The following is a 19058-nucleotide window of genomic DNA, read 5'->3' on the forward strand; positions in this document are numbered from 1 at the left end:
GAATATGAATGAAAAATTAAATTATACTCTATGTCTAAGACCGCCAGTCGTAATGAGTGAGTCATTGAATCATTCCCTAACGAAACAACTGAATCAATGACTCACTCGATTCATTAAAATCAGAGGATTCGTTCAGTTCTGCTGTGGCTTCTTTGGGACAAATTGAGCAAAAACAGAAAATATTGTGTACACAACATTAACTTCTGGTTTATTGAACTGTTGTATAAATCAATATCACATTTGCAATCGTGCTGATATTCGGGGAAAATAGCCCTCTTGCTCGTGTGATATTGCTAAACTATAGCCCATCATATGATATAAATATAAGACAAAAACCCATAGCCTATTGGGCATTTTTTCGCCCTCATATCTTGAATTTGAGTGCCATTTTAACTGCATTCTAATAGGCTTCATCACGCAGTCAGTCGTTGCCCTGCATCATATTCATAACTAAACTGAATGCAATGTAAGATGACGTACAGGTCTTGGCGGGTGCATTTAAAGTGTCAATCATTTTAACTTCGCAGCAAATTAATGTGTTTAAATTGACAGCCCTAGTCAATATGTAAAATAGAAAATAATTTCTGGTTGCCACCTGTGCAATAAGTCCATTCTGGACATTTCCTCACTACTAAATATTACACTCTCAACTGTTAGTGGGATTATAACAAAGTGGAAGCGATTGGGAACAACAGCAACTCAGCCACGAAGTGAAATCACAGAGCGGGGTCAGCGCATGCTGAGGGTCACAGAGCGGGGTCAGCGCATGCTGAGGGTCACAGAGCGGGGTCAGCGCATGCTGAGGGTCACAGAGCGGGGTCAGCGCATGCTGAGGGTCACAGAGCGGGGTCACTGCATGCTGAGAGTCACAGAGCGGGGTCAGCGCATGCTGAGGGTCACAGAGCGGGGTCAGCGCATGCTGAGGGTCACAGAGCGGGGTCAGCCCAGGCTGAGGGTCACAGAGCGGGGTCAGCGCAGGCTGAGGGTCACAGAGCGGGGTCAGCGCATGCTGAGGGTCACAGAGCGGGGTCAGCGCATGCTGAGGGTCACAGAGCGGGGTCACTGCATGCTGAGGGTCACAGAGCGGGGTCACTGCATGCTGAGGGTCACAGAGCGGGGTCAGCGCATGCTGAGGGTCACAGAGCGGGGTCACTGCATGCTGAGGGTCACAGAGCGGGGTCAGCGCATGCTGAGTATCACAGAGCGGGGTCAGCGCATGCTGAGGGTCACAGAGCGGGGTCACTGCATGCTGAGGGTCACAGAGCGGGGTCAGCGCATGCTGAAGGTCACAGAGCGGGGTCAGCGCATGCTGAGGGTCACAGAGCGGGGTCAGCCCAGGCTGAGGGTCACAGAGCGGGGTCAGCGCATGCTGAGGGTCACAGAGCGGGGTCAGCGCATGCTGAGGGTCACAGAGCGGGGTCAGCGCATGCTGAGGGTCACAGAGCGGGGTCAGCGCATGCTGAGGGTCACAGAGCGGGGTCAGCCCAGGCTGAGGGTCACAGAGCGGGGTCAGCGCATGCTGAGGGTCACAGAGCGGGGTCAGCGCATGCTGAGGGTCACAGAGCGGGGTCAGCGCATGCTGAGGGTCACAGAGCGGGGTCAGCCCAGGCTGAGGGTCACAGAGCGGGGTCAGCGCATGCTGAGGGTCACAGAGCGGGGTCAGCGCATGCTGAGGGTCACAGAGCGGGGTCAGCGCATGCTGAGGGTCACAGAGCGGGGTCAGCGCATGCTGAGGGTCACAGAGCGGGGTCACTGCATGATGAGGGTCACAGAGCGGGGTCAGCGCATGCTGAGGGTCACAGAGCGGGGTCAGCGCATGCTGAAGGTCACAGAGCGGGGTCAGCGCATGCTGAGGGTCACAGAGCGGGGTCAGCGCATGCTGAGGGTCACAGAGCGGGGTCAGCGCATGCTGAGGGTCACAGAGCGGGGTCAGCGCATGCTGAGGGTCACAGAGCGGGGTCAGCACATGCTGAGGGTCACAGAAGTTGCTCCAGACCTCCAAACTTCTGTGGCCTTCAGATGAGCTCAAGATCAGTGTGTAGAGCTTCAGGGAATGGGTTTCCATGGCCGAGCAGCTCATCCAAGCCTTACATCACCAAAGCGTGGGATGCAGTGGGGTAAAGCGCGCCGCCACTGGACTCTAGAGCAGTGAGACGTGTTCTCTGGAGTGACCAATCACGCTTCTCCGTCTGACAATCCCATGGACAAGTCTGGGTTTGGCGGTTGCCAGGAGAACGGGACTTGCCTGACTGCATTGTGCCAAGTGTAAAGTTTGGTGGAGGGGGGATTATGGGGTGGGAGTTGTTTTTCAGGGGTTGGGCTTGGCCCCTTAGTTCCAGTGAAAGGAACTCTTAATGCTTCACCAAGACATTTTGGACATTTTCACGCTCCCGATTTAGTGGGAACAGTTTGGGGACGGCCCCTTCCTGTCCCAGCATGCACCAGTGCACAAAGCGTCTCCATAAAGACATGATGAGGAGTTTGGTGTGGAGGAACTTGAGTCCTGACCTCAACCCGATAGAACAGCTTTGGGATGAATTAGAGCGGAGACTGAGAGCCAGGCCTTCTCGTCCAACATCACGAATGAAGAATCCCCATAAACACACTCCTAAACCTTGAGGAAAGAAGAGCTGGAGCTGTTAGAGCTGCAACTCCATATCAAACCCTACAGATTACGAATGGGATGGCATAAAAAGTTAATGTGCATGTAAAGGCAGGCGTCCCAAAACTTTTGACAATATAGATTGCAGAAAATTAATTATTTTGCAATATTTACACAAAATTTACAAACAACGTGACACTAGTCGAAACGACCACTTCTGATATCAATGACCTGATTGAACGCCCTATTGATGATCTATCACTAATTTGAACCCATTTTAATTCACCTACACTCTAAAAAATGCTGGGTTAAAAGCAACCCAAGTCGGGTTGAAAATGGACTAACCCAGCAATTGGTTTGTTTCAAGCAAACATTTAACCCAACCGCAGGGTTAGTCCATTTTCACTTGGGTTGTTTTTAACCCAGCATTTTTTAGAGTGTAAAAGTGCTATTAATAACTTGTCTTTCCATGTAAACATTTGTGTATTTATTTGTCTGGGTCGGTTCAGAGAAACTGTTCTGATACTCATTAAATGTAGCTTTAAAGTGACAGTTGTTTGGGAGCTGAGGCCGGTGAGACTAGTCTTATAAGTTAGTCATCACATTTTATTTCATTAAGGCTGTTCATAACTTTTTTTAAGTTACATAAAAAGGTTGATCGCTCTAATTTGAATCAGAAAACCAAGACGTTTTTTGATGAAAAAGTGCATCCCTCCATTATAATAAGTGCTCCAGCGGGTCAATAAAGACCTTCTGAAGCATGCGTCGTTTTAAAAAAAAAAAATTGTATATTTATAACTTTATAAACTATAATCACAAGCTTCTGGTATAATGGCCGTACACCAGTCTAGCTCCGGCGAAGAGTGACCTCTGACCTCTGACCCGACGTATGGCTTCGCTTTAGAAGGCCTTAAACCCCGGAGCCATATAAAGCACTTTTATGATGGATGGATGCACTTTTATGATGGATAGATGCACTTTTATGATGGATAGATGCACTTTTATGATGGAGGGAGGCACTTTTATGATGGAGGGAGGCACTTTTATGTTGGATGGATGCACTTTTATGATGGATAGATGCACTTTTATGATGGATAGATGCACTTTTATGATGGATAGATCCACTTTTATGATGGATAGATCCACTTTTATGATGGATGGATCCACTTTTATGATGGATGGGTGCACTTTTATGATGGATGGATGCACTTTTATGATGGATAGATCCACTTTTTTGATGGATAGATCCACTTTTATGATGGATGGATGCACTTTTATGATGGATGGATGCACTTTTATGATGGATAGACGCACTTTTATGATGGAGGGAGGCGCTTTTATGATGGATAGATGCACTTTTATGATGGATGGATGCACTTATGATGGAGGGAGGCACTTTTATAATGGATAGATCCACTTTTATGATGGATAGATCCACTTTTATAATGGATGGATGCACTTTTATGATGGATATATGCACTTTTATGATGGATAGATGCACTTTTATGATGGATAGATGCACTTTTATGATGGACAGATGCACTTTTATGATGGATAGATGCACTTTTATAATGGATAGATCCACTTTTATGATGGATAGATGCTCTTTTATGATGGATGGATGGATGCACTTTTATGATGGATGGATGGATGGATGAATGGATGAATGCACTTTTATGATGGAGGGATGGACTTTTAAGATGGATGGATGCATTTTTATAATGGATGGATGCACTTTTATGATGGATGGATGCACTTTTAAGATGGATAGATGCACTTTTATGATGGATGGATGCACTTTTATGATGGATGGATGGATGGATGGATGGATGGATGGATAGATGCACTTTTATGATGGATGGATGGATGGATGGATGGATGCACTTTTATGATGGATAGATGCACTTTTATGATGGATAGATGCACTTTTATGATGGATGGATGGATGGATGCACTTTTATGATGGATAGATGCACTTTTATGATGGATAGATGCTCTTTTATGATGGATAGATGCTCTTTTATGATGGATAGATGCCTTTTATGATGGATGGATGCACTTTTTTGGGCTTCAAAATCTCAGGTACCATTCACTCCCATTTTAAAGCTGGGAAGAGCCAGGATATGTCATATAACTCTGATTGTATTCGTCTGAAAGAAGAATGTCATACACACCTGACTTGGGGGTTGAGTAAATCATAGGCTAATTTTAATTTTTGGGTGAACTATCCCTTTAAGACACAGTCTAGGTTTCTGCAGCTGGCCTTGGAATACAAGAGTAAACACTGAGTGTAATGTAGTACACGAGCAGAATGGAGAATTCAGCTGCTCTAAGATTAGTGCGCTTTAACAGGGTCTGTGCGTGCCTGTAATGCCCAGCATTCTGCATCAGGAAACACTTCCACCGCTGAGGAAATCAACAACCACCACAGCCATCGCTGCTGTTCAGGATTCTTATATGGGGATGGTTTAATATTGCATTCTTAAATGGGGTGATATCTAAAGGCCTGTTCACAACAAGGACGATAACTGTAGCGATAAAGATATAGTTCTATAATGTTTCTGGTTCAAATGTGATTGCTTCATGTTAAATTGACTTGAAACAGTTTTCATTTTGAAATAACATGCTTCAATCAAGTAACCCTCAAAATATTTTACTTTAAACTAACTCAATTCAATTATGGACAGTGGTTCCACACAACCACCTTATTTTTTGGTAACATTAAAGGTTTATTTTTAATCTACACAAAATCCTTGTGTAGTGACAACACAATTGACCAAGGAAGAATCTATCTAAAACAGTTACGTCCAACCAACTCAATTCAATCACTTTGCTGTAACTTAAACTGGTTATGTTTTCTGAGCATGTTTTAGTCTAGTAAAAAATCTCCAAATATTTTCCAATGAAGCAACATATGCAGGACCCAATCAAACAGGACTTTCGCTTCCCATCATGCTTTGCAAAGGGGCTGAATTGGGAGTGTACACTTAAACATACATGAAATAGGTAAGATTTATGTAATTGTAGTTATAAACTGATTATGTAATGGAACACAGCAAAATGCCCATGATAAATTAACACTTCCTAGTGTTCATGTGTGTGCACACTACTGAGTTAAAGTACCACTGAAGCAGTGTTGAAGTTAATGAGATAATTAAGTGATGATTGATCATTAGTTATGAACACCTGATGATAATGAGCAGAATCAGTGAAGGAAAGAGAAACACAAAAACTACAACAGACTTCAGCCACAGCCTTAGATGAAATCAACGGAAGATAAAATAAAACATTACATCTCTGAAGATCTCAGCAGAGGAGGATTAAACAAGTTTAAAAGTATCATTTAATTGTCATTAGTTTAAAGTATAATTTTTTTGAGTGTAATAATGATAACGGCACAGAGAAACAATATCATTGGAAACACTTTCTGAATATTTTTGAACGATAAAAACATTGACAGCCAATCAGAATCCATCCTGCTTTAAAGAGCGCGAGCATTTAAAGTGACAGGCAACAAAACTGAGGCAAAGGCTTATAATAAACAGAATATCACCCGTTGCATCGTTATAGTTATTCTATTAGTTGTGAACGGGCCTTTGGACTTTTGTTGAGTACTTTATTTTAGAATTGCAACAAAATACATGGTTGAAATCAGAAACTTTTTAATTTATTGTTGTAAAAAAAGTTGCTGCTAAAAGGGAAAATCTGTTAAATGTTTTGAAAACAAATACCCTTGTGAAAAAGAAGTAATATGTATCACAGTAATGGGTGATACTCTGTTATATATATATATATATATATATATATATATATATAAATATATATCATTATATAAATATATCATTATATAAATATATCATTATATAAATATAATTACTTATATTTTCTTTCAAACATGGTCAAAGTGTACAGGCGGTATGCTTAAATATACTTTAATGTAATTTCTACTGAAACTTGTAAATCTTGTATTTAAATATATTTGTAATTACAAATTTGTAATGAAGTTGCAATTTAGTACATTTAAAATACATTAACTTTACATGTTATATTGTGAAACACACTATAGTTCAAATCATAATAAAGTATCATACATGTGTTTTATTAAACATCAAAATTAATTTGACATTTTTAAGGTCACTTTTTAAGTCTGTTAAGAAACGTAGTCATGAAAGTGGATTCTTTTTAAGTGCACTTAAGTGGCCTTTTATTTCATTAATATTATAGAAGTTTAATATATACTGTTAAGATCTGAAGTACACTACATGTCCACATTAAGTACAATAAAGCACACTTCTTCTTCTACAAGGGTTTCCTATATTATAATAAAGCAAACTATAGTTTCATGGATGGTGAGAAGTGTTTATGCCAGGTGAATTTCAGTTTACTCTCCACTGACAGACGGGGTAAACTGTGCTTTATTATATAAAAATATTTACACAATCTTACTTCTCCCTGCATTATCTTTGGCAAAATACTACAGTTCTTGTAGTTTCATAAATCAGTCTTTAGTCCATAGTGAGAATTTCTCAGTGTTTGACACACATTGTGTCGGTGTGTGTGAGAATCCTGTCACTGTGTGTGGAGTTTTGTCACTAAAGCACATTTAGCAGCTGACCTCTGACCCCAGTCAGGTGCAGTTAAAGAGAACGTGTTTCAGAGATAGGCCATGGGTGGCGAAAACTGAGCCTTTTTCCCTGCTGAACAGCTGCACGAATGTGTGTGTGTGTGTGTGTGTGTGTGTGTGTTGTATGAGCCCTTCATTTTGGCTGAACATGTGTGTTTTGAATAGTGCAGACCTCAGTACATGTGTATGTTTGTGTCAATAAGAGAAAGAGAGAGGAACATGAGCTCGGTTCCCTCCACCCCACAGGCCTTCAAAGCACACGCTGGATTCCACATTAGAGACGCCACTGGAGTAGAAAGTAAAAATACTTCACAACTGTCCGCCTCTGCACGAAACACATCAGCTCCACACACTTTAAAGCTGAAACGAGAGTCTGAGCTACAGCCGTGCAATACAACGGCAAACTAATATCAACATTAAGGAACACAAAGCAATCTAAATGACCGTGGTGGTCTAATACAAGATCAGCTGTGATAGTGTGTGGACCCCTAGAGGTGTGTGAGAGAAGTGCACGTTGGTGAGACTGTGAAAATGCCAACCCTTAAAAGAGTACTTATAGCATAACATGCTTTAAAAGACACTTATCTGCATGTTATTTACCATTAAATGAACCTTTAGCCCATTTAAGTAGATTATCTTTATATGCAATTTCATAATGTCTTTGAAATCTGGTTAAAATGTTGAATGTACTGGTGAACATAAACTAAAATATACTTTAATCTCATTTCTTTTGAAACGTTTATGCCATGTGTTTAAATATATTTGTAATTACAAATGTGCCACGTTTAAAATATATCAACCTCAAATAACACAACAGTTAAAATTATAATAATGTGCTTAAGTTTGTTAACTCAACGAATAAGTATTTTAGATTAAAACAATGGTTTAAAATGGACTTTAACCCTCTGGTGCTCTTCCTTTAGGGGTTGCATTGGTCATCTTCCCGGGCATAAGTGACCGGACACCTAAAAATTAAACTTCCTCCACCGCAGTAAAAACCAATGCAATTTATTTTTCTTCAATAATATTTTTTCTATTTTCTTTTGTATTTTGAGATGATTTGATGGTACTTATTAATATTTATGCAATAATTATTGTCTATTTTTGCCATTGAAAATGTACTTTTTTTTTTTTTTTTAAACAGTATTTCAGGTTAAAATAAAGTCTAGGCCTTGCAAATACATTTTTTTGAAGGCATATTAGCGCCCTCTTTTGGAATTTTTTAAGAAAACATGCAACCATGTGTGTAACCACTAGAGGTCTCAATGGAGAGGTTTTGGTCTCTTTTGAACACATTTAATTATTTTTTTTTTAGATGGATTTGAATATATATTTTAAAAGAATCTCAAAGACTTTTTATTATAAAGTTTTAGATATTTTTTTGTTATAAATAGTGATTTAAAGTGTTAGTTTATGCATTATGATAATAATAATAATAATAATAATAATAATAATAATAATAATAATAATTATGTACTGTATACAGTGTGTGAGTGTCTGTGTGTGAGTGGATGTGTCTATGTCTCACTCTTGATGACTTTTTTTCAGCATCGTGGCCGATTTGTAGATTGTTTGCACAAAGATTCTGTGAATTTTTATGTTTTTGCAGATTTCACATTAATTTCCTATGGTGGTAATTTTTGAGCACAAGTGGGAGTATTTTTTAATACTTAAAATGCTCGAATCATGACCCCAATTTTTGTGTGGGTTCACATCCCTAATGCTAGAAAAGTCACCAAGTTTCATATTTCTGACCGAAGAGCACCAGAGGGTTAAAGTAAAACTTTTAATTTGACAATTAAAAAGTGCACTTTTTTAAAAAGTCTACTTAAGGGGCTTCGTAAAACGTAAAACGTAAAACGTAAAACTTTTTATGTATTTTGGCCGTTCATTTACACGACAACGGCATTTTGGTGGCCTGACAACGCAAACTTTTGAAAACGTGCTTCAAAGTGCAAGTTTTTGAAAACGATAGCATTATCATCTCCATGTAAGCTAAAAAAAAATCATGCACATGACATGTGTTTAGTCTATAGGCGTGTAGTGTTTTTTACAGTCGCATCGCCACCTACTGGCCTGGCAGCAGAATACAGCGTTTTTAGTTGTTTTTGCGGATCTGTGTGAACGAGGTTCGTTTTGACAAGATTGTCGTCTGTTCAAAGAAAAAACTTTTCCGTTTTTAGTACATTGTTGGACCCTTAAGGTCCTTACACGAGTCCGAAATGTTCGTTTGCGTCTTTTCGTGTTCGTCATCCTTCATTACGCACAGAAGTCTGATCCGTATTGATTAATTGGTTTTTGTTGTCCTCTCTTTTCTTAAAATAGAGAAAAACTATTGTTTAGCTAACTTGAGCTGTATAATCTTTCGTACACCCTTTGTTTTGAAATCAGTCCCTACCATCCTAAGCTGTTCCGCAATTATCTGCCACAATCTGTTTATATTGCGTCTCTTTGTATTCCGCACTTTATTTGTCATACAGTGGCTTGTGCAGCGAGACGAAGTGGATCAACTTGTCAGATGTGATTCTGGATTTTGGCGTTCACTTGTACGGTGGCTCTGAATTGTCAAAACGCCTCTCAAAATGCTTACTACAGATGTGAAAAAACGCAGAAAATTTTAAATTTAAGAAAAAAATGTATTTTATGTAGTTTATGAAGGACGAAAGTTCCGTGATTGACATAACGTGAGGTCATAATTATTTTTCAACATGCAAAAATTTCGGACAAGAAAGTGTGCAAGGACCGTAGTGTGTTGAGAAACAATTTTTTTGAAAACAATACTGTTATCGACTCCATGCACACCAAAAAAAGCTAATTTGTGAAAACAGTGACGTCATGCATGTTACGTGTTCAGTCTATAGGCGTGTAGTGTTTCTTTATAAAGTGACATCGCCATCTACTGGCCAGGCAGCAGAATACAGTGTTTTTAGTCATTTTCACTGATCCATGTGAACGGGTTCATTTTGACAGTGTTGTCGTCTGTACAAGGAAAAAACTTTTTAGTTTTTAGGACATCGGGTTCGTGTAAACGTGCCCTTAGTGAGTTGAGAAACAAGTTTTTGAAAACAATACTGTTATCGTCTCTGTGTAAACTACAAAAACGCAAATTTGTAAAATCGAAGTCATGCGCATGCATGTTACGTGTTCAGTCTATAGGCGTGTAGTAGTTTTTTTTTTACAAAGTGACATCGCCATCTACTGGCCTGGCAGAAGAATACAGCATTTTTAGTCGTTTTCACGGATCCATGCATGTGTACGGGTTCATTTTGACAATGTTGTCGTCTCTACAAAGAATAAAACTTTTCCGTTTTTAGTACATCGTATATATGCATTAAAGTATATTACGTGTTCAATCTATAGGCATCGCCATCTACTGGCTTGGCAGCAGAATACAGTGTTTTTAGTCAGTTTCACAGATCCTTTTAGTCCTTTTCGTCAATCCGTGTGAAGGAGGGATCGTTTTGACAGTGTTGTCGTTTGTAAAGAGGATTTTATTGTTTATTTTTTAGTACATCGTTGTCGTGTTGACGTACCCTTAGTGTGTTGAGAAAACAATATCATTATTGTCTCAGTGTAAACTACAAAAATGCAAATTTGTGAAAATGGTAATGTCATACACATGCATGTTACGTGTTCAGTCTGCAGGCGTGTAGTAGTTTTTTTTTTACAAAGTGACATCGCCATCTACTGGCCTGGCAGAGGAATACAGCGTTTTTAGTCGTTTTCACGGATCCATGCATGTGTACGGGTTCATTTTGACAATGTTGTCGTCTCTACAAAGAAAAAATCATATATATGCATTATAGTACAGTACGTGTTCAATCTATAGGCATCGCCATCTACTGGCCTGGCAGCAGAATACAGTGTTTTTAGTCAGTTTCACAGATCCTTTTAGTCCTTTTCGTGAATCCGTGTGAAGGAGGGATCGTTTTCACAGTGTTGACGTTTGTAAAGAGGATTTTATTTTTAATTTTTTAGTACATCGTTGTCGTGTAGACGTACCCTTAGTGTGTTGAGAAAACAATATCATTATTGTCTCAGTGTAAACTACAAAAATGCAAATTTGTGAAAATGGTAATGTCATACACATGCATGTTACGTGTTCACGTGTCTGTAGGCGTGTAGTAGGTTTTTTTTTACAAAGTGACATCGCCATCTACTGGCCTGGCAGAAGAATACAGCGTTTTTAGTCGTTTTCACCGATCCATGCATGTGTACGGGTTCATTTTGACAATGTTGTCGTCTCTACAAAGAAAAAATCGTATATATGCATTATAGTACATTACGTGTTCAATCTATAGGCATCGCCATCTACTGGCCTGGCAGCAGAATACAGTGTTTTTAGTCAGTTTCACAGATCCTTTTAGTCCTTTACGTGAATCCGTGTGAAGGAGGGATCGTTTTCACAGTGTTGACGTTTGTAAAGAGGATTTTATTTTTTATTTTTTAAGTACATCGTTATTGTGTAGACGTACCCTTAGTGTGTTGAGAAAACAATATCATTATTGTCTCAGTGTAAACTACAAAAATGCAAATTTGTGAAAATGGTAATGTCATACACATGCATAATACGTGTTCACGTGTCTGTAGGTGTGTAGTAGTTTTTTTTCACAGTGACATCGCCATCTACTGGCCAGGCAGAAGAATACAGCGTTTTTAGTCTTTTTCGCAGATCTGTGTGTACAGGGTTTGTTTTGACAATGTTGTCGTCTCTACAAAGAAAAAAACGTTACCGTTTTTAGTACATCGTATATGCATTATAGTACATTACGTGTTCAATCTATGGGCATCGCCATCTACTGGCCTGGCAGCAGAATACAGTGTTTTTAGTCAGTTTCACAGATCCTTTTAGTCCTTTTCGTGAATCCGTGTGAAGGAGGGATCGTTTTCACAGTGTTGACGTTTGTAAAGAGGATTTTATTTTTAATTTTTTAGTACATCGTTGTCGTGTAGACGTACCCTTAGTGTGTTGAGAAAACAATATCATTATTGTCTCATTGTAAACTACAAAAATGCAAATTTGTGAAAATGGTAATGTCATACACATGCATATTACGTGTTCACGTGTCTGTAGGCGTGTAGTAGTTTTTTTTCACAAAGTGACATCGCCATCTACTGGCCTGGCAGAAGAATACAGCGTTTTTAGTCGTTTTCACGGATCCATGCATGTGTACGGGTTCATTTTGACAATGTTGTCGTCTCTACAAAGAAAAAATCGTATATATGCATTATAGTACATTACGTGTTCAATCTATAGGCATCGCCATCTACTGGCCAGGCAGCAGAATACAGTGTTTTTAGTCAGTTTCACAGATCCTTTTAGTCCTTTTCGTGAATCCGTGTGAAGGAGGGATCGTTTTCACAGTGTTGACGTTTGTAAAGAGGATTTTATTTTTAATTTTTTAAGTACATCGTTGTTGTGTAGACGTACCCTTAGTGTGTTGAGAAAACAATATCATTATTGTCTCATTGTAAACTACAAAAATGCAAATTTGTGAAAATGGTAATGTCATACACATGCATATTACGTGTTCACGTGTCTGTAGGCGTGTAGTAGTTTTTTTTCACAAAGTGACATCGCCATCTACTGGCCTGGCAGAAGAATACAGCATTTTTAGTCGTTTTCGCAGATCTGTGTGTACAGGGTTTGTTTTGACAATGTTGTCGTCTCTACAAAGAAAAAAACGTTACCGTTTTTAGTACATCGTATATATGCATTATAGTACATTACGTGTTCAATCTATGGGCATCGCCATCTACTGGCCAGGCAGCAGAATACAGTGTTTTTAGTCATTTTCACAGATCCTTTTGACGATGTTGTCATCTCTACGCAAAAACTTGTATTGTAAACGTACCCTTTGAAATCTGTTTTAAATGTGTAAATAAATGCATACATTTTCTGTGTTTAGTTGAAAGCGGTGTTGTGTAAACAGCCCTTATGAGCTGCTGTAGAGCAGTGCTTCTCAAAACCTGTCCTGGGGACACACAACCATTGCACATTTTGGATGTCTCTCTCATTAGTAACACCCGATTTCATCTTGCGGTCTCTTCTAATGAGCTGATGAGTTGAATCAGGTGTGTCAGATGAGGGAATGTGTGGTGGTGGAGGGTCCTCAGGGCAGGTTTGAGAAGCACTGCTGTGGAGTGTGTGTGTGTGTGTGTCACTGAAGAGTATCTAATGACTGTGTGTGTTTTGTTGCAGGTCAGCAGCGGTCAGCTGAAGCCGAGCGATCTGAACCCAGCGGTGCTGCACCCATGGAGACACAGGAGTGGCGGTCCACAGGTCAGGGTCAAGAGAGACTGGGTCATTCCCCCAATCCGGGTGTCAGAAAACAGCAAGCAGCTCCCTGAAGATCTGGTGCAGGTAAACCAACAGCCACTCATTAGTTGCTCACTGAAGACCGGAAAAATATAGTGTGTAAAAAGACTTTTGCATTTATGTAAACCGTCCAAACAAACCGATTGGTAACACACACACGGCAGTCTAAATATCTGTTAAAGAATAAACATTACCCTCACACTCTCTGTCCACCATACGGCTTTAACATGTTCCATGTCCACTCATGCAGATTAAATCAGACAAGGTTTTCACCGGAGAGGTGATATACAAGCTGGAGGGTCCCGGGGTTGACCAGGACCCCAAAGGCCTCTTTGAAATTGATGATAAAACAGGATGGATCAAGAGCAAAATGCCACTGGACAGGGAAAAACACAAGAGTTTTAAGGTAAACAGGTTTTGTTCATCGTTTAAAAGTAAACATTTTCACTTTTTTATTGCCAGTGTGTGAACAGCTTGTAACGGAACTTTAAAAATGAGAGTGATGACGTCCTATGTTGTCTATGAAAGCCTGTAGACTGAATTTTATGTGAAGGACTTTTGGCTAGTTTTGTCTGGAAAATCCAAAGGATGTGATGTTTATGCGCGTTATGTTCAGGATAATGCCGAAAGAGCCGTTCTGTACTGTAATGTCAATGTGTCCCGCAAAGAAAATTAATTAATTCAAACTATAGTCTCACATAGCCAGGTAAGGATGCAAAATATATTGGTCACCATTTGAGCATCAACTGATATATATTCATTTTTAATGTTAGCGTTATCGGCTGATATATGTTCATTTTTAATGTTAGCGGTATCGGCTGATATATGTTTATTTTTAATGTTATCGGTATCAGTCAATATATGTTAATTTTTAATGTTATTGGTATCGGCCGATATATGTTTATTTTTGATGTTATCAGTATCGGCTGATATATGTTCATTTTTAATGTTATCGTATCGGTCAATATATGTTCATTTTTAATGTTATCGGTATCGGTCAATATATGTTCATTTTTAATGTTATCGGTATCAGCCGATATATTTTTATTTTTAATGTTATCGGTATCGGCTGATATATGTTCATTTTTAATGTTATCTGTATCGGCCGATATATGTTCATTTTTAATGTTATCGTATCGGTCGATATATGTTCATTTTTAATGTTATTGGTATCAGTCGATATATGTTCATTTTTAATGTTATCAGTATCAATCGATATATGTTCATTTTTAATGTTATCGTATCGGCCGATATATGTCCATTTTTAATGTTATCGGTATCGGCCGATATATGTTCATTTTTAATGTTATCAGTATCGGTCAATATATGTTAATTTTTAATGTTATCGTATCGGTCAATATATGTTAATTTTTAATGTTATCAGTATCGGCCGATATATGTTCATTTTTAATGTTATCAGTATCGGTCAATATATGTTCATTTTTAATGTTATCGGTATCGGCTGACATATGTTCATTTTTAATGTTATCGTATCGGTCGATATATGTTCATTTTTAATGTTATCAGTATCGGTCAATATATGTTAATTTTTAATGTTATCGGTATCGGTCAATATATGTTCATTTTTAATGTTATCGGTATCAGCTGATATATGTTCATTTTTAATGTTATCGTATCGGTCGATATATGTTCATTTTTAATGTTATTGGTATCAGTCGATATATGTTCATTTTTAATGTTATCAGTATCAATCGATATATGTTCATTTTTAATGTTATCAGTATCAATCGATATATGTTCATTTTTAATGTTATCGTATCGGCCGATATATGTCCATTTTTAATGTTATCGGTATCGGCCGATATATGTTCATTTTTAATGTTATCAATATCGGCTGATATATGTTAATTTTTAAGGTTATCAGTATCGGCCGATATATGTTCATTTTTAATGTTATAGGTATCGGTCAATATATGTTAATTTTTAATGTTATCGGTATCGGCCGATATATGTTTATTATTAATGTTATCAGTATCTGCTTATATATGTTCATTTTTAATGTTATCGGTATCGGCTGATATATGTTAATTTTAATGTTATCGTATCTGCCGATATATGTTCATTTTTAATGTTAGCGGTATCGGCTGATATATGTTCATTTTAAATGTTATCGTATCGGCCGATATATGTTAATTTTAATGTTATCAGTATCGGCCGATATATGTTAATTTTTGATGTTATCAGTATCGGCCGATATATGTTAATTTTTAATGTTATCGGTATCGGCCGATATATGTTAATTTTAATGTTATCAGTATCGGCCGATATATGTTAATTTTTAATGTTATCAGTATCGGCCGATATATGTTAATTTTAATGTTATCGTATCTGCCGGTATATGTTCATTTTTAATGTTATCGGTATCGGCCGATATATGTTAATTTTAATGTTATCAGTATCGGCCGATATATGTTAATTTTAATGTTATCGTATCGGCCGATATGTGTTCAATTTTTTATGTTATCGGTCTCGGCAGAATGATGTTCATTTTTAATGTTATCAGTATCGGCCGATATATGTTCATTTTTAATGTTATCAGTATCGGCTGATATATGTTCATTATTAATGTTATCAGTATCGGCCGATATATGTTCATTTTTAATGTTATCATTATCTATCGATATATGTTCATTTTTAATGTTATCGTATCGGTCGATATATGCTCATTTTTAATGTCACAATCCTGATATTGTTTTTTTCCAGGTATAAATTAGATTACAGATTGACAGTGTGATCTCAGACTTACTGTATCTCATAGACTCTTGATGAATCATGGGATATTTCTGAATAACTCATTTGCATAATGTCCTCAGCTCAAAGCCTTTGCGCTCTCCCCAAGTGGAGAGAGACTGGAGAGTCCCACCACCATTGAGATCTATGTTCTAGATCAGAATGACCACAGGCCCGAATTCACCCCGAAGGAGTTCATTGGCACTATCCCTGAGTTCTCTGTTCCAGGTAACGTGTACAATAAAATGTAGAAAGAAAAAAAAAATTATATATATATATATTTATATGAAAAAACACCTCAATGCAACGAATAGTTCATACAAAAACTGACCTCAAACCATGAATGATTTTTATTCTCAAATCAAGTTATTTTGCACAATGTCTAGGCTGTTGTTCCACATTCATAATAAAAGAAATTATACAACTCTTGTTCACACTTCTGAACACGCTTGTGGAAAACAAGTACACTTCAGCATACTTTAAAAAAAGAGTATTTATAGTCTAAATAATATCCTTTAAAAGAATTTACTTCAGTGCAAAGTTTGGACACTTAACTTCATATTATTTGCAATTTAATTAAAATGAATTAAAGTTTACTTTAATATTTAATGTAAATAGTTGAACTTAAGTGTGTTTTGGACTTGCTTAAGTACTTCTTTATTTGTAATTTCATAATTACTTATATTGTCTTTTAAATAAGGTTTCCATGATTATTAAAACAATGATTGAAAATTTACTGAAAATTTGAAAATTTTTACAAAAACAAAATTTGACAATATTACAAAGTGCACTTTAAAAGTGTACTTAAGTGTAAATCCCTTAAGTGTGTGAAGGTCTACTCTCTTTAAGTGCACTTAAGTGGCCTTTATTTTGCTAATATATTTGCAAGCAGGGCCATTTAAAAAGTTAAATTTGAAAGTTACATTTTAGTCTGTTGTGCCTCAAAACAATTGAGATGACCAATCAAATCGAAGAAGGCGGGGCTTACTTTTCACAGAAGACGTGTGAATAACAACGCGCCGTGTTAGTTTTAACAGTGAAAGAGTGCGTGGTAATATGTAAGTAGATAAACATTTCATATTTATAATAGAAATGTTCAATGACCGACAGTAATATCTAGTGATGCAGACTACACACATTTTTTATGAAATTTTGCAGTTTTGAAAGGAAAATATGTTATCATTGACTTGTTCATAACTGCATTTTTAATTATGTAATTCCTTTAAATAAAAAGACCAATTGGCACCGAATAAACCACACACACAAAAAAAATTTTTTTTTAATGTTATCGTATCAGTCGATATATGTTCATTTTTAATGTTATCAGTATCAATCGATATATGTTAATTTTTAATGTTATCGGTATCGGCCGATATATGTTCATTTTTAATGTTATCAGTATCGGCTGATATATGTTCATTTTTAATGTTATCGGTATCGGCCGATATATGTTCATTATTAATGTTATCGGTATCGGCCGATATATGTTCATTTTTAATGTTATCAGTATCGGCCGATATATGTTCATTTTTAATGTTATCAGTATCGGCCGATAAATGTTCATTTTTAATGTTATCGGTATCGGCTGATATATGTTCATTATTAATGTTATCAGTATCGGCCGATATATGTTCATTTTTAATGTTATCGGTATCGGCCGATATATGTTCATTATTAATGTTATCAGTATCGGCTTATATATGTTCATTTTTAATGTTATTGGTATTAGTTATAATTGGTCCTCCCAAGGATTTGAAGTACACAAAAACTGCACATTCATTCTGGCATGTTCTCAACAAATGCGAGAACCATCATTAATAAGATGCATGAACGAAAGTACATATTTTTTATTTTTCAATGAAATGATTGTACTATATTTAAGTTCTATAATATTTTTTTATTTACTATTTTGTATATTTATGTGATTTTATGGTACTAAATTATATTTATGCAGTAGTTATAATCTATTTATTCACTTTTTGAGCAATGCAATTTCTGACTTAAACGGACATAAAGCTTAAATTCTTTGGATTTTAAGATTCTCACAGACTAAAGTTTTGTCTCTTTTTAAAGACGACACTTGGCAGATTATTGCTCAAAATAAAAAAGTTTAAAAAATTGAACTTGAAAAAAGAATTTTACATTTATTGTTATGAAAAAAGTGCACAAATTTCCATTGTACATTTTTATATGAATATATATTTTCCAAAACACGTTTTATTTTAAAACTGAGAAAATCAAAGCCATACATCTAAACAAGTTTGAGGTAGATATCTCAAAAAATGAGCTTTTTAGTAAGATTTAATTTGGGCGCAGAACCAAACGCTTCCACTACATTTCCAATACAACTGTGAGACTTTTTTTCAGGACCATTTAACCTTTTTGAATCATGTCCGTGATTTTTTTGTGTGTTCACACAGCAAGTGCCAAAATATTTACCAAGTTTTGTACCATTCCGATCAAGTGAAAAATTCCCGAAAAAAGAGCACCAGAGGGTTAACCTTGGTGTGTGTTTCTCTGTGATCAGGAACTTCAGTGATGCAGGTTACAGCGGTCGATTCTGATGATCCATTGACGGAGAACGCCGCTCTCAGCTACTCCATCATCAAGCAGGAGAGTCTCCCTCCTCACAGCATTAACAAAACCATGTTCGGCATTAACAACAAAACTGGAGTCATCTACATACGAGATGTGGGGCTAGACAGAGATGTGGGTTACTTCTGTCTCTTATTAAAGAACCGCATAGGCAAACAGAAGAAAGA

At 37.3% G+C, this 19058-nt stretch overlaps 1 protein-coding gene across 2 annotated transcripts in view; it reads left to right on the forward strand.

Moving 5' to 3' along the window:
• The window catches only part of cdh15 (cadherin 15, type 1, M-cadherin (myotubule)), a 52756-nt gene that overhangs the window by 11607 nt on the left and 22091 nt on the right, over positions 1-19058 (forward strand). For both annotated transcript variants that reach the window (XR_013815663.1, XM_079806026.1), the window contains exons 2-5: positions 13429-13590; positions 13796-13951; positions 16380-16524; positions 18824-19005. Coding sequence is in view for 1 of the 2 variants with exons in the window: in XM_079806026.1 (XP_079662152.1) it covers positions 13429-13590; positions 13796-13951; positions 16380-16524; positions 18824-19005 (645 nt within the window). In the remaining variant the exon portion in view is untranslated. The remainder of the gene's footprint in view (positions 1-13428; positions 13591-13795; positions 13952-16379; positions 16525-18823; positions 19006-19058) is intronic.

This window comes from Gobio gobio, assembly GCF_949357685.1.
Source record: "Gobio gobio genome assembly, chromosome: 2".
NCBI lineage: Eukaryota > Metazoa > Chordata > Actinopteri > Cypriniformes > Gobionidae > Gobio > Gobio gobio.